Consider the following 23679-nt stretch of genomic DNA (forward strand, 5'->3'; position numbering starts at 1 on the left):
GGGAAAGGCGCGCCGCGGCTTCAAGTGGGGAGAGTGCGGCGAGTGTTTTGGTGCGGAGGCGGCATTGAGGCGGCATCTGGCGGGGCACGCCAAGGGCGGGCCGCACTCGTGCGGGCTGTGCGGCAAGGGGTTCACTAGGGCTCCGGATCTTGTCAGGCACGAGAGGATCCACACCGGGGAGAAGCCCTACCAGTGTGAAGAGTGCGGAAAGAAGTTTCCCGATTCAAGTAGTTTTCAAAGACACAACAGGATTCACACCGGGGAGAAGCCCTACCAGTGTGAAGAGTGCGGAAAGAAGTTTTCTGTTTCAAGTAATCTTCAAGTTCACAGCAGGACCCACACCGGGGAGAAGCCGTACCAGTGTGAAGGGTGCGGAAAGAAGTTCTCTCATTCAAGTCTTCTTCAAGTTCACAGAAGGATCCACACCGGGGAAAAGCCCTACAAGTGTGAAGAGTGCGACAAGAAGTTCTCTAAGTCGAGTCACCTTCAAGTTCACAGACGGATCCACACCGGGGACAAGCCGTTAGAGAGGTTCGTTTTGCACGAAAGTTCGAAATGTCAATGGGCCCGCTCGGATTCCGGTTCTACGTCCAATTATAAGATTTTTGACACCTTGGTCGACTCGATCAGACCACCGGAAGGGGTCGCACCAGGCCTCAGAAGTTCTTGTCTTCGGACACGCCGGTTGCCGACTTTCCAGGGGCTAAACACGCGTAACGCTTCGTTTCTCAGAAAATGTCATAAAATGAAAGTTGCTGGAAATGCAAAAGTACGTTGGACTCAAGTTATTAATTTACAAAAACTCAAAAACGTCGAAGTTTTGTTGCCTACTTACAGGGGGCAAAAGGTCGGAAATCGACATGAAACACGGTACACATAGGAACTGTTCCACAAATGTATGTAGGTTAGTAAAGAACAATTATATTTAAGTACACTTTGACTTCATATATTATAAATAATGTTTTTGTACCATTATGCTGATTATGGTTACAGTTCACGAACGCTACCAAAAGAATTCGCTAAGTTTATCACATTTGCACCGAATCCACACTTACAACGAAGAGGAGACGCTGCATTTCTTCTTCGTCGGTGGTAATCTCGTTTCCCTCGATGAGCCTGCAACCCCACGTCATCTGATTTATTTAGATTGTTAAAATTTGAGACCATCTCTGTGCTCTCCTGGAAGTTTATTTCGGTATTTAACACTGCGAAATCTTTTCTCGGAAAGCTAGTTGCTAACCTCGCAGCTTTAAGAAACCTCAAGAATTGCTTGCATTCACAGTGTCAGCAAGGGTGACTGAGGCCAAAACAGCAGCCTACGTAAAATGTAGTATCTTAGTCTCTATTTTCCTCGAAGATCACTTCGATGTCAAAGAGAAACATAACAAGCTTGGTAGATGAGCACCAGTCTTGAATACTGACATAAACTTTCAGGAGAGCACAGAGATGGTCTCAAATTTTAACAATCTAAATAAATCAGATGACGTGGGGTTGCAGGCTCATCGAGGGAAACGAGATTACCACCGACGAAGAAGAAATGCAGCGTCTCCTCTTCGTTGTAAGTGTGGATTCGGTGCAAATGTGATAAACTTAGCGAATTCTTTTGGTAGCGTTCGTGAACTGTAACCATAATCAGCATAATGGTACAAAAACATTATTTATAATATATGAAGTCAAAGTGTACTTAAATATAATTGTTCTTTACTAACCTACATACATTTGTGGAACAGTTCCTATGTGTACCGTGTTTCATGTCGATTTCCGACCTTTTGCCCCCTGTAAGTAGGCAACAAAACTTCGACGTTTTTGAGTTTTTGTAAATTAATAACTTGAGTCTAACGTACTTTTGCATTTCCAGCAACTTTCATTTTATGACATTTTCTGAGAAACGAAGCGTTACGCGTGTTTAGCCCCTGGAAAGTCGGCAACCGGCGTTTTCGAAGACAAGAACTTCCGAGGCCTGGTGCGACCCCTTCCGGTGGTCTGATCAAGTCGACCAAGGTGTCAAAAATCTTATAATTGGACGTAGAATTGGAATCCGAGCGGGCCCCATGATATTTCGAACCTTCGTGCAAAACGAACCCCTCTAACAAGCCGTATCAGTGTGAAGAGTGCGGAAAGACGTTCTCCAGAGCAGATAATCTTCAAAGTCACAAGAAACTTCACACGGCGCAGTAGCCCGTCGCGAGGAGTGCGTCAAAAAAATCGCATCTGGGTTGCCTCAAGAACGTTTATTATGTTCACACAACCATTTTGGCCAACATTACCCAACCTGATATTTGTGCGATCGAGACGACCGTGTTGTCATTTTTGTTGAGTTGTCTGTTTATCTTGAGTCCCTTCGCGCTACGCCTGCCTCACTTTACTTGCGTTCCATCGCCGTCCTTGCTGTCTTTTGCGTACCCTATATGCCATCTTGTTTCTAAGTTGAAGCGCTCTTATTTTGTAACCTACAGGTGCTGTGCCGTAAAGTTTTGTTATAGTTGCGCGCGAATCGATCCTGAATGCCGTTTAGGCAGGGCGAAATGCAGTTACTCGTTTTGTTTATAATGCGGTGCACACAGAATCTTGACTGTTAGGTTGGCCTTCTTGGTGGTCTATATTTTTCTTAAATTGTACTTCACTTAATTTTTTACGTAATGTAAATAAAGTCTCTTATATCGTCCGCATTAACCATCTTCTGCATAAAAGGCGTGAACAAAAGCCAAGCCTGGAAAGCACTTTAAAACTGTCAGCCACCATGTACACTGCCAATTGCTGATGCCACCACTTGCAGTGAGTAGGATACTCGATGGTTGACACAGCATGAACACCTCTGTGTTCTTACGTATGAATTCGTATCAGAAGCGTTCCTGGTTTTAGTTTTCGCTACACGCTGGTGGCTGCTTGACTTATCTTCGTGAAAGTTCTGAGATCTGTATTCTGTAAGGCAAGACCAGCCTAGAGATTCTTGATGAAAGTTTTGCTGGGTTCGAAACTGATGCTGCTCTACTCCACAAATCGAAGAGCGTACATTGTATGCTCTCACTGGAGCATGCCTGCAAGCACGCTCTAGCTACACTGTGGCAAAAAGGTACGGAAAATTCTCTTAATTTTTTTGCCAGGATTCTCCGTAGCCCTCTTATCAATATTCTCCGTAGGCTCTTACAGTATTCTCCGTAGGGCCGTACAGTATGCTCTGTAAGTCCGCACAGTCTTCTCCGTAGGACCTGGAAGACTGTATAGTCCTACGGAGATCACTGTAAGGTCTTACGGAGAATACTGTGCGGTCCTACGGAAAATACTGTAAGAGCCTACGGAGAATATTGATAAGGGGGCTACGGAGAATTACCACAAGCTGTTTACAGAATTTTCCGTAGCTTTTTGCCACAGTGTATACCGCATGCCTGCCAAGCATGCACTTACTAGTACATACATGTCATGTACACGCCAACTGAAGCATGCATCTACTGCATAAGGGATAGGGAGTTGCCTGCGTCAGGAAGCGTGAACATGGCATGTATGCACTAGTAAGTGCATGCTTCGCAGACATGCGCTAGCAAGAGCGTGCTTGCAGGCATGCTCTAGTTAGAGCATACATAATATGTACGCTCTTCGATTTGCGGAGTAGTTTTAAATTAGATTCCACTTTTAAAAATTAATTAGTCAGTACGTTTGAAAACTGTCAACTTTATACGACGATTTGTGACTTGAAAAGTTTATTACAGATGTAGGATTCACTTTGGTTGCCTTCATGGCCTCCGTCCGCCTGGAAGCGGTTCTGACGCCGTGCCTCCTTTGCAGGTGCCGCTGCCCTGCCGCCACCGCGGGTCCCGGACGTGCTGTGTGGTGTCGCTGCGCTGGGGGAGGTTGCTGCCCGGAACCCCAACGATGACCGCCTTGGCGCCGCACGCAACGCCCAGACTGCGGCGGATGTGGTTGGAATCTGGCGAGGCGCCAGACGCACTGCCACTCGCGCTGCCCACTGTGTTGCGGGGCGCCTGGAGCGGCTGCCTGCCAGTGCACTCCCTGGACGCTCCCTGCTCCCGCTGCCCGACAGTGCGTCCGCGGAGCTGCCGTGGCTGCGGGCCGATGTGGCCGAACCTGGAACTAGATTTAACTTTAACACCTTCGCGCCGGTGCGAGAACATGGTTCTCGCACGCTGAAAGCCCAAACGCCGATACGAGAACATGGTTCTCGTCACGAGCTGTTTTCGCTCAAAACCTCTAGAAAAGATGGGGTAACTCGGATCGAAAAAGCGATGCCATATTCGGAATCTACGTAAAATTTCCAACATTTCGGCTAAAAATTTAGGTCTCTAGCGTGTAATTTGGCACGAGAACATGGTTCTCGTGCCGGCAGGAACGGATCGCAAACACGAGAACCATGTTCTCGTACCGGCGGGAACGCCATTTCACCAAGGTAAATTCACAAAAGTACGAGGACGTTTTTTTGTGAATTTACCTTCGTGAAATGGCTTTCCCGCCGGTACGAGAACATGGTTCTCGTGTTAGCGACCCGTTCCTGCCGGCACGAGAACATGGTTCTCGTGCCAAATATGGCATCGCTTTTTCGATCCGAGTTACCCCATCTTTTCTACAAGTTTTGAACGAAAAAAGCTCGCGACGAGAACCATGTTCTCGTATTGGCATTTGGGCTTTTATCGTGCGAGAACCATGTTCTCGCACCGGTGTAAAGAGGGTGAGTCTTAAAACTTTTTTTTTTGTTGAGTTCTAATTTTATCATCCCTTTACCACCAATTGTGGCCTTTCAGCCGGTACGAGAACATGGTTCTCGTACGGCAAAGGCTCAGACGCCGACACGAGAACATGGTTCTCGTATAGGAGATTTTTGGCGCATGGTGTTTGGGTGGTCATACCAAGTCCGAATATCCATGTGCCATGTGGTTGCGACGTACGGTTCGGTAGTTAGCACCTTCGGCATCTAGGCTTTTCCACCAAAATTAGCTTCGGCGCGAAGGTGTTAAACATATAGCACTGTTCGGGATTATTTTGTGAAATTACGATTAGTTGTCTGTTAAATCTGTACCACGAACTGCTCGTAAATTTCAAAAACGATCTGATCATCCGAGATGGCCTCAGTAAATACACGCACAACTGATCCAAATTATTTCCCCATTAATTGAATAAATTATGATTAATTGTGAATTATGTAAAATTATTACAAATTATTGGTAATTATTCCAAAAAAATTAAAATAATGAAAATAAAATTGACATTGTCCGGAAGGACGATCATGCTCCGTAGCGACGCCCGAGCTGCGGCAAGCTTAGGTGGCTTTGGGTTGTGTCAAGCTGGATGATCACAGACGTGGATTTATTCAACTCATTTACACGAGGCTAATGGCCTGGTATGACAAATTAAGTGCTGCTCTGAAATCCACGGTTGAGGCTACGTTAGTCGATTTGAGAATTTACGCAACCACATCTGTCTTCTGCTAGCGGACTTCGCCGCTACAAACACCACAAACCATCACTTCCTCTTTGGAAAATTGATAAGCATTCAATATTTCCATAACGGCACTGGTAGCCAAGGAATGTGACGTCACGTTTGTTTTCACGTGAAAACGGCGATGATACTTTGAGCGTGACAAACGGTGAAAATCAACATTCAAACGAATGTGACACACTGCACCGCTTTGTCACATTACTTCGGGTGTAACATGCAATCAGCTGTCAAACTGTCACATTAAAACGTATGTGACACATGGTACCCAAGTAGACATGTCGTGTCACATCCAAACGAATGTGACACCCATGTACTGTCACGTTCGTTTGAATGTGTAATGCACCGTTATGGAAATATTGGATGCTTCTCAATTTTCCAAATAGATAGTGATGGTTCGTGGTGTTTGTAGCGGTGAAGTCCGCTAGCTAGACGACAGACGTTGCGGTTGCGTAAATTCTCATACCGTGGATTTCAGAGCAGCACTTAATTTGTCATACCAGGTGATTAGCCTCGTGTCGATGACTTGAAATCCACGTCGGTGATCGTCCTGCTCGACACAACCCAAATCAACATAAGCTTGCCGCTGCTCGGGCGTCGCTCCGGAGCATGATCGTCCTTCCGGACAATTTCAATTTTATTTTCATTATTTTAATTTTTTTGGAATAATTACCAATAATTTGTAATAATTTTACATAATTCACAATTAATCATAATTTATGCAATTAATGGGGAAATAATTTGGATCAGGTGTGCGTGTATTTACTGAGCCATCCCCGATCATCCATCTTTTTTTCGTCAATTTACAAAAATATTCTTAAACTTACAAACTTAATCCTCAAATTTTGGTCGGGGGAACTTCAACAGGTATAAGGTCCCATCAGGTATAATCCCATCAGGTATAATGTTCTTCAGGTATAATTGGCAACACGCATAATTCTCAACAGGTATAATGGATTTATTTTTTGTTTCATCAGGTATAATTTGCATCAAGTATAATTCCCAACAAATATAACTTTTATTTTTTAAAATCTTTTTTATATTTTACAATAAATTTGGCTCTGAGGAGCGATCCAATTCATAGTCTGGGCAACAGTGACACCTTGCTAGGTGGGTGCATTCAGAAAGCGAGGCAATAGTGGAACCTTGGCCAAGGAGGGGAATCCATTCCAGAACCAGGAAGAAGACTTGAAATCAGAACTGACAATTAATGCTTTTCACTCTGTAGGCCACTGTACATCACTACACTAATCTAGAATACTAATCAAAGTACAATAATTGGTACGCCACCTCCGCTTCGGATACCATCAATGCAAAGCACACTGGGAACAACTGTAACGAAGTGCCAAAACATCTTTAAGTATCGATGCAGTACCGTACATCGCAAAGTACACAAGAAAGCCTCGTAGACTTTTTGAGTGCTTGCAGCTGCAAACAGTGTGCTCACCATGTCTTGGTAGAGGGCCAAAATGACTAACAGCTGCCTACTAGATGGTTTCTCAGGACGGACGGAAAATGTTCCATCAATTATGATCCATACTGCAGCTGGTGAAATTGTGTATTATGCCTGATGGGAATTATATTTGACGGGAATTATGTTTGATGACATTATTCCTGATGGGAATTATATGTGAAGATAATTATATCTTATGCTACGCTTGTATTTATTATATAATATCGGTTATATCTGTTAAGAATTATACCTGAGGAGATTTCATGTTAATCAAGAATAATTATTTATGCATTATATCTGATGAGAATTATGCTTGATGAGATTATACCTGATGGGACCTTATACCTGATGAAGACTACTCTTTTGGTCGTTTCAGGCATTTTTTCTTCCTATATAGTAAGGTAACAACGGACGAAAACGCATTTTTTCAGACTTGCTTTTACAATCATACTTGTACATTAACGATTTCACCTGTAAATTTAAGAAGCAGTTTGTAAAATGATGAACAATTTGTCAATTTACAATTTACTCTGTAAAAAAAGTGCAGTTCGTGGTACAGATTCAACAGGCAACTATTCATAAAAAATAAGCTTCATTTGTAAGAAAACAAGTTTAGGCGTGATAAAACGAGAATAGTCGTAAGATAACGATTTTATCAGTAAAACTACGATCTTTCGTCAGTAACATTTAGATTACATCGTAAAATTACGAATTTATTCCTAAATTTATGAGTAAAGTTTGTCGAAAATATGACGATTGTTCGTTTCATGAATCTTGTAGCTATTTTACGAATTATTATTTGTAAAATTACAACACTAATTGTTGGGATTACTGTTGTAAAATGACGACTTCTCTTAACGGTGCGTGCACTCCAGGAACAAGTGGCAACACTTGCGACTTCGCGTGGCGTCGGCCACCATGTACACTGCACATTGCAGATGCCTGACACAAACCCCATACGGCAATGAGCAGTTTACTCGATGGTTGATTCCACGCGAAGTAGTAAAAAGCGTTTTCACTTGGGTTTTACTTCAGAACCACTCGTTATTTATTTTTTGGTTGCAAATGGCATCTTGTTGGTATTTTTTTACAAACGAGATCTTCTCATTCACTTAAGATTGCACTGTATTTCTGCTCCGCTTTTTTTTGTGCGTGTCTGATATTTTTTACGCATGCGTGTGTGGATGGGACTCTGTTGCTCCAGTTTTCCGAATTCGGTGGCAGTCCTGCATGCGTCTGTGATGGAGGCATTTAAAACCAAGCGTTTCTAACGTCAAGTGTCTTTCAGGTGGTCCTAGCGCCCCTGCCGCCCGCATTGCAGTCAGGAGTATCTTCAGCGTGGCCAACTTTGGACCGCGCAGCCCGCTTCTCGCGTCCCGATTGCCTGTCCAATGTGAAGAGGCAGGCGTGAGCGAAGCCAGGGTGGGTTTCGTGGAACCTTGCAAAGCAACTCGTTGGAACCTTGCAAAGAACTCGGCTGCGCAGAATGTGCGCAGAATCTCATTATTGCTGACACTTACTTCAGAACGCTGCAGGCCATTTTATTCCCGTTACGGATTCTTCTGCCACTTTCAATGAAGCCGAATTCTTCGCAATTTGAACATTGCTCCGCAGGGTGGGGTGCAATACGAATTTGTGTCAGTGTAATGGCTGTCCCTTCTGCAGGATTCGCACGCCGCAGCGGAAGGCACGCCGTCTGTCCTGCAGTGCGTCGAGAGCCTGGACTTGATGGACCTCTGCATGGCTGCACCGGGGACTCGGCAGGAGGAAAAGGTGGCCACGTTGGAACGGATGGGGCAGCCAGGGGTGAGTTCTCCGGGTTGTTCGCAGACGATGGTCATTCTGTACCGTTACACTCTACAATAACAGGAAAAGTAGCGATATACATCGGCAACTTTGGCCCGTCCCGTACATTAAGAACCGTACGAATTTCTCCTATGTTTGACCCTGACGGGAATTAAATCTGAGTCTGGGGTTAAAATAAATGTCGTTTTCGTCATCAGCACCCTCAAAAACATCAGAAACAATGCAAAAACTCGAAAAAAAAGAATGTTCCAAAAATACCCCGCTGGGATTTGAACCCGGGTCCGAACTTCTCCGATTTGCTCGAAACTGGCACCATTGGTTTTCTCTCGTCGCCCCGATTCCAAAAATACCCCTACATGCCCTCCTAGCTGCATCCGTTGCCGAGATCCTCCTCGACCCCATGTAGACCATGATGCACCTGCAGCAGCGCCCCCGGGGCTCGGATCGGATTTGCTGCCACCGGGCGGTTCTTAGGGTCACCCAAGGAGGCTGCATACCAAATTTGGTCAAGATCGGACCACGGGAAGTCCTCGGACGAACGAACGAACGAACGGACGAACGAATGAACGAACGAACGAACGGACGCACAGCATGCATCATACTATATGCCCGTCCCTCCGTCATTTTTTTACAAAAAATAAACGGGACGGGCCAAAAAATGTCCTGTCAACGCCGTTAATTTATTACCAATGTTTGCTGTTATGCAATTCACGGCGTTTGCTGTGAACTAGTTCACGGCGTTCACTGTGATCTCGGTTACAGTGTTCACTGTGATCTGGCCACAGTAAACGCCGTGAATTGGAGCCTGATTTGCAGTACTTCGGTGCTTAGCGGCGTCAAACTCACAGTGTTTACTGGGGACCAGATCACAGTGAACACCGCGAACAAGATCACAGTGAATCCCGTGAGCAGATCACAGTAAACGCTGTGAATTGACCTACAGTGAAAACTGGTAATAAATTAACGGCATTTACAGGACATTTTTGGTAGAGTGTACTTCCGTCATTACTTAAACTCTTTTGGACTGTTTTGATGGGTAGTTATGAATCTGTTATGCATAACTATGAATGTACAGACACAAGGTAAGGTATATTATGCATCACTGTGTTCATTTTATACCCAGCTTATGCACGCATAATTATGCATAGATGTGTCCACAAGAATTGAGTGCGTACATTCGATGCCCCCCACCCGCACTTCGGTTTCTTTGCATTAATGCCTTGATCAGCCGGTAAGAGGAAAAGAAATCGATTTCGTCTCTGGGACTCAACTTTCGATCCCACGGGTGCTGGAAAAGGGTCGAACGGGCCAAACTGGACATTGCAGTTAGACGTGGGATGTTTTGAAGAACTCAGCCCGCTTCCAGTTTCTCTAAGCCCAATTTAACTCTGCCCCATAATTCGTTACTCTTCGGAGCTCTCCCGTTGACTGCTTGCTGTTCGTGCAGGCGCGGCGGTTGAAGCACATTCGCTGCCGCTGCGACGTGGACCCTGCCTGGACCCTCGAGGTGCTGCGTCGCGCCGCCCCGACGCTGGAGGAGCTTTTCGTGTCGATGCCCCGAGAGGAGCACCTTCGCACCGTGCACGCCATGCCGCGGCTGCGGCGGATGTATTTGATCGCGTCTAGTTCGACTCGGCTCGCGCTGCCCGCCCTGCCGCACGGCAGCCTCGAGTGGCTCAGGGTGAGCGGACTGCCCCAGCCCGCCCTGGTGTCGCTGCTGCAGGCCCACGCCGCGTCGCTCCGAGTGCTGTGGCTGGACGTGAGTCGCGGTGCCAAGTCGGGGGCGAAGCCCAAGGCGAAGTTCAAGGCGAAGCCGTTCAAAGTGCTCTTCAAGTGCGACCTCCGCCTCTCGCGGCTCGTGCTGTGGAGTTCAGGCCACCACCATCCCTCTGGCTGCCCTGGACAGCTAGCCAAGGCGCGTCGCACACTGCCAGGCGCCCTGGTGCAGTGCAAAGACTGTGACCGGGTTCCGTGGGAATATCTCTAGACTCGCCATCTCAATGTGCATTTTTGTAACCGCTTAAAATCGCGTAACTTTGTGGAAAATTGCGTGCAAATTTGTGCGGCAATCACGTTTGCGCCACGCTTCTAAATTATACAAGAGAATAAAATGTGTGATCCTTCTGTATCGTCAAACATGTTTCCCAGTATTGTATGCAATGTATTTTGAACTGTATAGGTACTTTGAATTGTCTGGCTGTCTTAGCGTGTCTGCGCGTCCAACGGAATCAGGCGGAATGTGACGCGATGACTCACGGATCAAATGCCATCCTTGAAACGCGTTCGTTCATTTCTTGAATCAAGTCCGAGGACCACACCGTAAAACTAAACCACTAACGGAATGATGATACGGTGCTCATAGACTCTAAAAGATGAGCCAGGCCTTTTGCGTCGTCCAATTTTACTTTGGTTTTGTTTTTACTTTTTCTTTCTAATGTACTAATGTCCAAATTTACTTGGATTTAATTTGATTTTTATATTTCCTATGTAGTTTTGTAGTGTTTGAATTGTTGAAAGTAAAGTTTCTATTTGCTCATACGAACAAAAGGCTAAGAATCGCAGCAACGGGATATGACCCGTTTCGTCACATTGCGAACAAATTTCACTGTGATACAAATTTTGGTGTTGTAGACTACCGGGAATTATCTTAGTAAAATGACTGCATGGCATTTCTTAGTGGGAAATGGGAAATGAAGTCCTGTAAACAAGTCTTTCTGGTTGCATTTTCGCAGGAAGGTTAAATCGTGACATCAGAAAAGGTGCCGGCAGATCTCAATCTTATTGCATGTCGCAGGTCGTGTAGACTGTGAAGGTAGTGACGGTAGCTTTAGTTTGCAATGGCTATTGCATGGCTTTTTGATCGGCTTAATGGCATGCGTCGAGGTCAGCGACTCTCTCGCCTGCAGGAACTCCAGCCTTGCGTTTGCTTGCAGGTGGCGCGGACGTGAAGACGGAGAGCCCGTTGGACGGAACTTCCCACTGCCGAGGTGGCGACTCGGAAAGCGACGTCCAGGGTGAGGCATGGCGCGGTCCAAAGTTTGGTTCCACAAAGACAGACTGGCTCAGCGTGCCCTCGGTTGCAGGCGTGGCTGCGGACGAGGCCCAGCAGCTCCTCATCGCCGAGACCTTCTCGCTGGCAGTGCCGGCTGGCGACGCAGTCCCGGTGGAGCAGGCCTCGCGCAGGGAGGCAGGCAGGAAGGCGCGCCGCGGCTTCAAGTGTGGAGAGTGCGGCGAGTGTTTTGGTGCGGAGGCGGCATTGAGGCGGCATCTGGCGAGGCACGCCAAGGGCGGGCCGCACTCGTGCGGGCTGTGCGGCAAGGGGTTCACTAGTGCAAAGGATCTTGTCCGGCACGAGAGGACCCACACCGGGGAGAAGCCCTACCAGTGTGAAGAGTGCGGAAAGAAGTTCTCTCGGTCAAGTCACCTTCAAGTTCACAGGAGAATCCACACCGGGGAGAAGCCTTACCAGTGTGAAGACTGCGGGAAGAAGTTCTTTCAGTCACATCATCTTCAAGTTCACAGAAGGATCCACACCGGGGAAAAACCGTACCAGTGTGAAGAGTGCGACAAGAAGTTCTCTACGTCGGGTCATCTTCAAGTTCACAGACGGATCCACACCGGGGACAAGCCGTACCAGTGTGGCGAGTGCGGAAAGAAGTTCTCCAGAGCAGATAAACTTCAAAGTCACAAGAAACTTCACACGGCGTAGTAGCCCATCCAACACAAGGAGTGCGTCAAAACAATCGCATCCGGGTTGCCTCAAGAACGTTAATTATGTTCACACAACCATTTTGGCAAACATTACCCAACCTGATATTCGTGCGATCGAGACGACCGTGTTGTCATTTTTGTTAAGTTGTCTGTTTTTCTTGAGACCCTTCGCGCTACGCCGGCCTTACTTGTGTTCCATCGCCGTCCTTGCTGTCTTTTGGGTATCCTCTATGCCTTCTTGTTTCTTACTTGAAGCGCTCTTATTTTGTAACCTACAGGTGCTGTGCCTTAAAGTTTTGTTATAGTTGCGCGCGAATCGATCCTGAATGCCGTTTAGGCAGGGCGAAATGCAGTTACTCGTTTTGTTTATAATGCGGTGCACACAGAATCTTGAACGTCAGGTTGGCCTTTTTGATGGTCTATGTTTTTCTTAAATTGTACTTCACTTAAGTTTTGTACGTAATGCAAATAAAGTCTCTTATATCGTCCTCATTTATCATCTTCTGCATAAAAGGCGTGAACAAAAGCCAAGCCTGGAATGCACTTTAAAACTGTCAGCCACCATGTACACTGCCAATTGCTAATGCCACCACTTGCAGTGAGCAGGATACTCGATGGTTGACACAGCATGAACACCTCTGTTTTCTTACGTATGAAAGCGTATCAGAAGCGTTCCTCGCTTGTTTTTAGTTTTCGCTGCACGCTGGTGGCTGATCGATTTATCTTTGTGAAACTTTTGAGATCTGTATTCCGTAGGGCGAGATCAGCCCAAAGCTCCTTAATGGAAGTGTTGGTTGGTTCGAGACTGATGTTGCTCTAGTTTTAAGTTAGCTTCCGCATATAAAATTTAATTAGTTACGTTCGAAAACTGTTTCCTTTAAACGACGATTTGTGGCTTGAAAAGTTTCTTGCAGATGTGCTCAAAATATTGGTCCGATGTGGTTGCCTTCATGCCTTCCGTCCGCCTGGAAGCGGTTCTGACGCCGTGCCTCCTTTGCAGGTGCCGCTGCCCTGCCGCCACCGCGGGTCCCGGACGTGCTGCGTGGTGTCGCTGCGCTGGAGGAGGTTGCTGCCCGGAACCCCAACGATGACCGCCTTGGCGCCGCACGCAACGCCCAGACTGCGGCGGATGTGGTTGGAATCTGGCGAGGCGCCAGACGCACTGCCACTCGCGCTGCCCACTGTGTTGCGGGGCGCCTCGAGCGGCTGCCTGCCAGTGCACTCCCTGGACGCTCCCTGCTCCCGCTGCCCGACAGTGCGTCCGCGGAGCTGCCGTGGCTGCGGGCCGATGTGGCCGAACCTGGAGCTAAATTTAACTTTAAACATATCGTGCACTCCAGGAACAAGTGTCGACACGTGTGACTTCGCGTGGCGTCGGCCACCATGTACACTGCACATTGCAGATGCCTGACACAAACCCCATTCGGCAATGAGCAGTCTACTCGATGGTTGATTCCACGCGAAGAAACACAAAGCGTTTTCACTTACGTTTTCACTTCACAACTATATAACTTATATTTTGCGGTACCTGCTGCCTTTGTATATTTTCTTAAAACGAGCGAGATGACATTTTTTACCTTGGTTTACACTGTACTTTTGCACGCCATCTGCTTGTTTTTGTGAGTGTCTGATTCTTTTCTAAGCATTCTAATGTGCATAAAAATCCACTGCTCCCGTATTCGCATTTTGGTGGCGGTCCTGGATGCTTCGGGTGCATGTGCTGCATGCGGCTGTGAATTCGGTTTGAAAAGCCGAGCGTTTCTAACGCCAAGTGCCTTCCAGGTGCTCCCCGCATTGCTGCCAAGAGTGCCTTTTGCGTGGACGGGTTTGGTCCACGCGGTCCCCTGCTGTCCCAGCCGCAGTCCTCGGACAGCCACGGCGCGCATCACAGTGGCAGCCAATCCAGAGCAGCTCAGGTAAAAGAAAAGTTTCAGGTCGACGAGTTCCCGAGTCCTTCGTCAGCACGTTTCACGCGACCACTGAATGTTTTGCAATTGTTTGCTCGAGCAGGACGTGCCAGACTCCGGGGAAACGAGTTCCAGTGACGTGACGGTTGTGGAATTGAAAGTGGAAGCCGAGCAGCGGAAAGGCTCTGGCGATGCGGCCTTTCTTTGGAACGCTGCAACGATGAAGTCTGAGGAAGGAGCGGGCGAGCACGAGGAAGCCAGGGTGGGTTTCCAGCGGCCTTGTAACTTTGCGAAGAATTCGGGTGCTTTGAATTTGCCGAGACTTAACTTTGCAGCACGCAGTTTAAAACGCATTGCAGAAATTTGTTCGTAATAAAATTACAGGTCTCAGAATGATGTTAATTTTTCACAACCTGCAAATTCTGTACAATTTAACTATAGTACCAGAACCTTAAAAACTAGAAAATAATTGGCACACTTAATGTTTTGGTGGTTCTAACAGTGAGTCTCTTCTGCAGGATCCGCTGGCCGCTGCGGAAGCCGTGCCGTCTGTCCAGGAGTGTCTTCAGAGCCTCGACAGCCCTAGTGCCTCTCCACCCAGTTTGCCACTTTCCCAGCTGCAGCGGGTGAGTTCTCCGGGCTGTTGCGTGGATCTCCCACATGTTGACAAGATCTGCAGCGTAAAAACGGTCCCTGGTTTCCGCAGGAACACACTGCAAATTGCCTGTCTACCTGGGAAAACCAGGAACCCTTTTTTTCGGTGTTTCTTGCGTTTGATGGTGGATGGATATTCAAGGCTGTGCCTCATCCCGCTGCTCTCCCCGCAGGACCTACACACACAGCACGGCGCGGCCTGCCGAGGTGGCGACTCGGAAAGCGACGTCCAGGGTGAGGCATGGCGCGGTCCAAAGTTTGGTTCCACAAAGACAGACTGGCTCAGCGTGCCCTCGGTTGCAGGCGTGGCTGCGGACGAGGCCCAGCAGCTCCTCATCGCCGAGACCTTCTCGCTGGCAGTGCCGGCTGGCGACGCAGTCCCGGTGGAGCAGGCCTCGCGCAGGGAGGCAGGCAGGAAGGCGCGCCGCGGCTTCAAGTGTGGAGAGTGCGGCGAGTGTTTTGGTGCGGAGGCGGCATTGAGGCGGCATCTGGCGAGGCACGCCAAGGGCGGGCCGCACTCGTGCGGGCTGTGCGGCAAGGGGTTCCCAACGGCTTGGCATCTCATGAGGCACGAGAGGAGCCACACCGGGGAGAAGCCTTTTCAGTGTGAAGAGTGCGGAAAGAAGTTCTCTCATTCAAGTCATCTTCAAGTTCACAGGAGGATCCACACCGGAGAGAAGCCATACCAGTGTGAAGAGTGCGGGAAAAAGTTTTCTCAATCGAGTAATCTTGACGCTCACAGGAGAAGCCACACAAGGGAGAAGCCGTAGAAATGTGAAGTGTGCGGAAAATCTTTTCCTACATCAGAAGATTTCAACAGGCACAGGAAAATTCACAAAGGGGAGAAGCCCAATTAGACAAAATCGCATCCGCGTCATTTGAAGAAGGTCTTCTTACCATTAACAGTTGTGTGCTGATCGACATTGTACCATATGTGTGAAGTGTGAAGAGTGCGGAAAAATAGACGACGTTGATGCATGAATCATTCATACTTAAACGCGTAGAAACAAATCTTTGAATTTGTACCTTACGTTATTGATACATGGGAAATGTCCTGTCCGACGTCGGAATAGTTTTTGCTGAGCCTTCTTTTTTTGTGTTCCTGTGTTCAATCACCATTGCTACCGTTTATGGCTTTTTTTGCTTTTTCTGTAGATTTAGTGCTATTTTTTTTAAGTTTTGATCTGTTTCCAACCTAACCTTTATGATTACTCTGGACTGTTGGAATCTTTTGTACGAATAAAATTTCGTTGGCCACAGTCAAACCGTAGTTGGCAAAGCGGAACGCTTAGCTGGCCGAACGAATGACCCTCTCGCTGGGCCACCGAATCGCTCCGCTGTTCCAACCCCAGTTTCGCTGCTGGAGACCAAATTCTATTCCTTGTCAGATCTAATGCTTGCGTGCGTTAACGAAATCGTGTCGCTTATCACTCTTTAGTCCACCTTACCTTGTCCAAATCAGTTGACCCTGAGCGATGAAGCCAAGTAAATTCTAGTTCTTTCTATTTCGTGCTTCTTTCGCAACCCACGTAAACCACAGCCAGCAATGAGCTGATACTCAAGAAGTACACCACATGCAGCGTGTTTTTATCAATGTTTCCGTTTCATAAGCGATTGGATTATAGATTCCGCCGCATGCTGTAGGCTTTTCGATTTATTTTGTCTTGAAATGCACGAGACACTTGAAGGGAGCACCGTAAACCGGGCCTTCTTTGGCCTATGTGTTAAAAACCCGTTACAGTCGTTTTTTTTTACATTAGTAACATTTTTTTGCCGCTAGGTTAAATTTACCCCAGTAGGCAAATTATACCGCATTTACAGCAACTACTTTCGGTGTTTGCGGAGGATTTCTGAAGTGAAGAAATTCAGACGGATTTTGTAAGTTTTCGCTGGGTTTGACGACTAATTTTTCGTCTTCTTTTGGACGGGATTTGAATTTGGCCCGCAGTCTCAAAAGCCTACGAACCATTTGCTTCATTGATAATGAAGGCATTGTACTCTAGAAATCGAAGAGCGTACATTGTATGCTCTAAATGGAGCATGCCTGCAAGCACGCTCTAGCTAGCGCATGCCTGCCAAGCATGCAATTACTAGTGCATACATGCTATGTACACGCTAACTGAAGCATGCATCTAGTGCATAAGGGATAGGGAGTTGCCTGCATCAGGAAGCGTATACATGGCAGGTACGCACTAGTAAGTGCATGCTTGGCAGGCATGCGCTAGCTAGAGCGTGCTTGCAGGCATGCTCCAGTTAGAGCATACAATGTACGCTTTTCGATCTGTGGAGTAGAATTGCCTCGTATTATGAAGCAGATAAGCTTCGTTTTTCAAAGGATTTAATTTCATAACACGAATCATTTTTTGTAGATTTGAGAATGTCTTCATTTTCTTCGTATAACGAAGCGATTCTTCGTAGAGTTTTTACTGTGAACCTTTGATAAGGCCGTGGGTTTGGCAGTGCACTTGGTGAAATGAAGTAAGGTTGTTGTGTTCATAACTCCAGATTAACATTTCCCTATCAGGTTGTGATGACGGTGCCTAGCGATTGTCGGGATCCACAACGTTGCCTGCTCCCCAGCGGCACTAACGCCGTTTCCGTTCCAGATGCTGCCGCCGCTCCCTCAGGCCGCGTTGTCGTCAACAGGGTCCTTCGCCGGGACAACTGTGGATTTTGGTGCACAGCTTCCTTCCCGTGTCCAAGCAGCACGCGTCACACCCAAACCGAGGAGAAGCAACCGTGCAGGAGAAAACAAAGGTAGGTTTCAGACGTCATTGACCTAAGGGCCCCCAATCTCAAATTTGTTCGAAGAGTCGGTAGGCTCTGAAAAACTTAATTATCTCCTCCACATTATTGGTCATCCAAAAGTACCACTCATGTTTTAATGGAGAGAAAAGTACTTGAATTTCTCTCAACTCAAAAGTACTCCTGCAAGTTGCATCCTTTCATACATTCGCCCGTTTTCGGTCAGACAGCCAAGACTCGCCCCTTGAAGGGTGAGATATCTCCCATCTCGATTGCCGCGTAAAATCATCGAAACGTTTAAACTGTCTGTGTTCCGGGCATCTTACTCCTATGACCCTACGCTACAGCCGAAGTGTCCGTGTTCGTTCCATCCGGTTCCAACCGAGGGGTTACCCACTCCGGGAATCATGTGTACACTCAGTCCGGGAATCATTCGTAAATCTTTTAAAATTTGATGGAAAATCCTCATAGTTTCAATTTAAAGTCATGGTAATCATGTGATACACACAAAAACATTCAAATACAAAGCAAATTACTCGAAAGTTTTCTCTTTTTCTCATGGATATGTTCTGGGAATCGCGGGAATCCGGAATCGTGTGTACACTAAAACAACGAGTGGGTAACCCCTCGGTTCCAACACTCAGCTCCGCTCCCCCGCCGCAGGAACCGCAGCCGGCAGCGGCAGCCACGCCTCAAGCCCAGCGGGAGTGCATTCGAGAGCTCGACCTGAAGGACCTCTGCGAGGCGACGCCGGAAGAACGACTGGAGGAGAAGGCAGCCACTGCAACGCTTGCGGCAGCGAGGGGTCTGTCGAGAGACTACGATCGCTTCCTCAGCGCAGGGGCCTCCAAGTCAGTTGGATTAGCTGTGTTAATCACCGTTTCATCACAGTGCTGTGGAGGGTTGGACACACCAGGGACACCAGGACACAACAGGGCCATCTAGTGCTTGGGTGCCTGCGGCTATGAAAGAGTTGTTGTGTAGGCAGGATGTCAAACGTGTTTGCATTAAGAATTTTTTACGAAGGAGTTGATAACGTTGCTTTTCAGGGTGGAGGAGGTCTGTGGTCTGCGTAACGCCGCGTTAATTTCGGGGACGGCACACTCTAAAAAGCCTACGAAGCATTTGCTTAATAACTGCAAAGAAAAAAAAGTTTCACTGAACACACCAAACGCGACAGCATATCTTAGAATAAAAGAGCCAAAAACACGTTGAGATCAGAAATTTTCCGTAACGTTACGCTAGACGGTAGTAGGGGAACGGGTCTGGGCTAGCGTAACACCACGTTTCTCAGGGGTGGCGGGATGGTGTCCAAACCTGCGTAGCGTACTATAATAGACGGTCCCCTGGGACGCGTCTGGAGAAGTTTGATATTCAGATGTACCAGATTTCGCGCTTTTTCGACATTTTGTCAAGAGCAAGGTTATGATTGCTGTCTGCTATTGGCTTGATTATTTGTTTATTTCACTATTAGAGGCAGATTTTTTTCAATATTTTTAAGCTTGGGCGTTTAATTTCTAACCTACTGTTGTCTTGTGTACACTCTCAAAACCTTACAAACTATTTTCGACGTTACATTTAAAAGTAGCTCGGTATATCAAAGTATTTGAGCAAACAGAGGTAGCCCCAAGGTGGAAAAGGCATATATATACATCGTGCTCAACCAGCTTTTTGTTTGTCAACACTCCTTTTCGAACTTATTAATTTAGCAAACCTGTTTTCAGACGGTTATCTATTTTCAAATTTTGATATCCCAAATTACTAGTGATATGTTTGTTTTTAGGTAAACGCTGTTACGCCAGGACGGCACGCAGGCATAGTTTGATTGTACCTGAATTTAGAGTTATGTTTGTTACTTTGCATAAATCAACGTTTTTACCGATGGCTTCTGCTATGAGCCATGTAGCCACGATTCTGAACAGGAGATAGACTGTTTTCAAGCGCCGTGTTACTAGGTGCCCCGCTGTGGGGCAGCCAGTTGCAATTGCAGAAGCCATTTCGCGACCGTGTTTCACCCATAATGTGGTGACCCTAAAAATTTATTTTAAGTGCTCAAGTCAAAAGTTCAATTGATAAGTTCTATTCAAAATATTTGGCATACATATGAAAATACGGTGGCCAGAAGAAAATTTCAAAACGTTTCAGTTGTGCCCCACTCTCCCGTATTTGGTTCGCCGTGTTGCCTCGTTCCAAAGTGGTGGCGAAAACTGCTCTTCGTGTGTACATTGCTTGGACTTTCAAGTTGCTCAGTGCGATGTTGCGTCTGCAGGTTCTGCGGTTGACCTACGTGTGTTGCGAGCGAGACCCTGCCTGGGTCCCGGACGCGCTGCGTGGTGCCGCGCCCACGCTGGAGGAGATTTCAGTCCGGAACCCAACGTCGGTCACCTCCGCGCGCTCCACGCTGCACCCACACTGCGGCGGATGTGGCTGGAATCTACTGGGGGCCGACCGCTCTGGCAGCCGCGCTCCCCGCCCCGCTGCAGGGCGGCCCCAAGTGGGTGCGCTGCCTGCAGCCAGCCTGCTCTCGCTGCTGCGGCCCACAGCGCGTCCCTGGAGGAGCTGCACACGGATTCCGTCCAACGTCCGATAGCACCAGTGCGGCTCGCTAGGGTACTTGTAGTTAGATCCCTGCACCGGATTGCAGCAGGTGCAAGAGATTTGGGGAAGAGACCCAACTTGACATGGGAAAGAGACGTTCGTCCAAACGTATCGGCCACACTTGAACCACAAACAGTTGTTTGATACTTGTTTGAGTGATATGTTTTTCGCGAGCAATATTTGAACAGCTCGGCTATAGTTTTGGATCCGAAGAGAGGTTAGTTTCGGCCCAATTTCAGTCTGCTGGTCTGCTTGCTTCCGGTTCAGGATTCTACGAAAGTACCCTATTAACAGCATATATCCTGTTAAGTTTTTTAGCAACACTTGTTGTAGAAGAACGGCATATTGTTGGAGCTGAGTCGTTATCCAACAGCAGTGTTGTAAAAAGGGATGATGGCTCTCTGTATCTGATCTCTGACAATAAGTTGTTGTGTAACAGAATTACCATTTCCAAATGGCACCAACCTGTTCATAAACAACACTTTTCTGTTTTCAAACAAAAAAGTTGTTACACATTTACAAAAAGAATGTCGAGGGTCCTAATAGTCTTATCCAATACTAGCAGTCATTCAGAAACGCTCTTTTCTGTTTACAAACAGCACTGTTCTTCAACGCGGTCTCTCTGTTATTCACAAAAAGGAAATAGGAGTTTCCTGACGGCTCAAACAAGACATTTGTTTTGTAACAGTTCGTGCAGTTCTTGGACAGTTCACCGCTGTTTAAAAATTGGAAGTGTTGCTAAAAAACTTTACAACACAAATGCTGTTCAGAAAAAACAGAATTTATTTTGACATAGTTGGAGTTTGATTTGAGCCGTGAGCTGCAAAATGCTCCGGCAAATCTTCAATTGAATGGTGTTGTTTTTAAATGACAGGATACCGTTCCAAAACAGCATATATCATTAATTTTACAAACAAGATGTTCTGTTTTCCAGCATTGGAAATCGACTATATTTGTTGTTTTCTCCAATGATGAAACTTGCTGTTTCCTAACAGCATTTGTGCTGTTTTAAGTTCCGATGACACGTGCTGCTTAAAAGCAAATCACTCGTTGGTAAATGTGCTGTTTTCCTACAGTTTCTTTTAACAGTGAACGGTTCGACCTGGTGCACCAGTGCGGCCTCGCTCGGCTCGTGCTGTGGGAGTTGAGCCCCACCCCTTCCCAGGCATTGCTCCTGCAGGTGCAAGAGATGGGTTGCCGAAATGCGCCGCGTACTGCCGGGCGCAGAGGTCCAGTGCCAAAAGTGTGACAATGTGGCGTGGGAGCACTTTTTGAGCCAGGCCCAGGGCAGCCTTCAAGATGTTTCTCATTTTGGTAGTGTGGAGGCTCTGTTATGATTTTCATTTCTGTACAACATTATTGGTGGGGAATTGCTTTTTCGTATTTAAGTTTGTTTTTGTTTACACGCGACTCACACCGAAAAATTTAATTTGTACATCCACTTATGTAACTGTCTGCATCTGATGTAAAACTTAACGGTGTCACAGAAATGACCGGGATTGCAGCGTGAAACATGTTATTGAAATCTTGAATCGTGAGAACTGACCCTACAATAAAGCTTGAAAAATAATTAACACTAGGAGTAAGTGTCAACACATGTGACTTCGCGTGGCCTCTACCACCATGTACGCTGCACATTGCAGTTATGCCTGACGCAATTCCCATACGGTAATGAGCAGTTTACTCGATGGTTGATTCCTCGCGAAGAAGTACCAAGTGTTTTCACTTACGTTTCCATATTGAAAGTGTTCCTGACTTGATTAAAAGTTTCCGCTTCACGCTCATCGTTTTTACTGCACGTGTTAGCTTGTTAATTTGTTTGTTTGACACGAACAAGATTTCGTTACTAACTTCAGTAATCATCATATTTCCGCAATGAAAACTTTTCTATTGTTTGCTTGTGTCTCGGTAAAAGTAGTACTTGAGACTCCCAAGTCGCTCCTGAGAAAAAGACCTCTTTGTTCAGCGTGGGTCTGTGAAAATCAATCACTTCTTTTGCAGTGTCCTTTGCTCAGCAAAAGTAATGCATGTGCATGAAACTTGGCTTATCGAGTCTTCTTCGGTGACGGTCCTGGGTGAATGTCCTGCATGTGTCTGAAGTAGTCTAACCAAGCGTTTCTAATGCAAAGTGTCTTCCAGGTGCTCCCAGCGCCCCTGCACCCCGCATTGCAGTCAAGAGTGCCTTCCGCCTGGACAACTTCGGACCTCGCAGCCCACTTCTCGCGTCTGGGTCGCCTGCCGAGCGCGAAGAAGCGGGCGAGGAACCCAGGGTAGGTTTCTGGCGGCAATGAAACCGTCTCTAGAATCCCAACTGTCCGCCTGGGACAGACTTGCAGTGCCTGCTTGCAAGTACAAACGGACACTTGGTTAAGTAAATACCTGCGAACGCATACTTGGCAAGTACGCACTTTCAAATATATGTGTGGAGAATAGAGTAATAGTAATACGGCGCCAAGCACGCAGTTGCAAGTGTGAACTTTGTCAAGTAGGCGCCTGTAAGTGTGTACTTTATTGTCTACACGCGCTTGTAATAATGTACTTTGTGGACAGTTTGTACGCTGTCGTCGCGAAAAATTGGCGGATTTAACGGAGACTGAATTTGATTAACGGGACTCCGTGGTTCATTACATGCTATCGATTTCGTCTCCGATACGAACTAGGAAGTTTGCATGTCCAATGAGCCTGAATCCTTCGCGTTTCATAGCACAGTACATTCAACGTTGCATCGCACTGTGAATATGGTGACAATGATTAGGATGTTTTCCAGAGTGCCTGTCCCTAAAGCGCCTGCTAGGGTGCCGTCCGCCGTCGAATGGCATGTGGACGTGGAGTGCTTCGAAAGCTTTGGAGAATGATCGATTGTTCTCTGCATGTTGCATTAACATGCGCCGGTGCGAAGCGGCAGGAGTGAAAGGCGGCGTTACAAATGCGTTTATTGGCAAAACGCCGTGCATCAGCCGTAAAAACGGAGGAAATATGGAAGTTCTCCAGACCGTTGGCGGCGCCTCCCCCATGGACACAAGTGCTAAGCCGCGGCGCTGTGCGTGCAGGTGCGGCGGTTGAGGTACATACGCTGCGACACCGACCCTGCCTGGACCCTCGAGGTGCTGCGTAGCGCCGCCCCGACGCTGGAGGAGGTCTTCGTTTCGACGCCCCAAGAGGAGCACCTTCGGACTGTGCACGCCATGCCGCGACTGCGACGGATGTGCCTGCTTACGTCGCAGCCTGGTTTGACTCGGGTCGCGCTGCCCGCCCTGCCGCACGGCAGCCTCGAATGGCTCAGGGTGAGCGGACTGCCCCAGCCCGCCCTGGTGTCGCGCTGCAGGCCCACGCCGCACGCCTGCAGCAGCGAGGGGTGAG

General features: G+C 47.3%; 4 protein-coding genes and 1 long non-coding RNA gene across 5 annotated transcripts in view; all 5 read left to right on the forward strand.

The window, feature by feature from the left end:
• LOC117646354 (zinc finger protein 239-like) overlaps nt 1-2238 on the forward strand; it is an 18282-nt gene extending 16044 nt beyond the window's left edge. The window contains exons 3-4 of the mRNA XM_034387234.1: nt 8-515; nt 2090-2238. Of these exons, the coding sequence (XP_034243125.1) occupies nt 8-515; nt 2090-2178 (597 nt within the window). The 3' untranslated portion in view covers nt 2179-2238. The remainder of the gene's footprint in view (nt 1-7; nt 516-2089) is intronic.
• Nucleotides 2239-3865: 1627 nt separating this feature from the next.
• On the forward strand, nt 3866-11079 carry LOC117646048. Its single transcript, XM_034386701.1, has 4 exons — nt 3866-3917; nt 8187-8320; nt 8564-8704; nt 10152-11079. Exons 3-4 carry the CDS (start codon nt 8627-8629, stop codon nt 10689-10691), a joined length of 618 nt encoding a protein of 205 aa, XP_034242592.1. The 5' UTR covers nt 3866-3917; nt 8187-8320; nt 8564-8626; the 3' UTR covers nt 10692-11079.
• A 500-nt stretch (nt 11080-11579) lies between these two features.
• LOC117646355 (zinc finger protein 239-like) lies at nt 11580-13133 on the forward strand (the record flags this gene model as incomplete). Its single annotated transcript, XM_034387235.1, has 2 exons — nt 11580-11718; nt 11788-13133. Coding segments are annotated over 2 exons (765 nt in total), but the record flags the coding sequence as incomplete, so codon positions are not given.
• Nucleotides 13134-13406: 273 nt separating this feature from the next.
• LOC117646044 (zinc finger protein 664-like) overlaps nt 13407-23679 on the forward strand; it is an 18890-nt gene continuing 8617 nt past the window's right edge. Inside the window, exons 1-4 of the mRNA XM_034386692.1 lie at nt 13407-13670; nt 14198-14331; nt 14426-14584; nt 14841-14948. Coding sequence (XP_034242583.1) covers nt 14543-14584; nt 14841-14948 — 150 coding nt within the window. The 5' untranslated portion in view covers nt 13407-13670; nt 14198-14331; nt 14426-14542. The remainder of the gene's footprint in view (nt 13671-14197; nt 14332-14425; nt 14585-14840; nt 14949-23679) is intronic.
• Nucleotides 17866-20292, forward strand: LOC117646050. Its single transcript, XR_004587758.1, has 3 exons — nt 17866-17972; nt 18385-18526; nt 19991-20292. It is a non-coding gene; the product is annotated as an uncharacterized LOC117646050 (long non-coding RNA).

This window comes from Thrips palmi, unplaced genomic scaffold (genome assembly GCF_012932325.1).
Source record: "Thrips palmi isolate BJ-2018 unplaced genomic scaffold, TpBJ-2018v1 HiC_scaffold_19, whole genome shotgun sequence".
NCBI classification, from domain to species: Eukaryota; Metazoa; Arthropoda; class Insecta; order Thysanoptera; family Thripidae; genus Thrips; species Thrips palmi.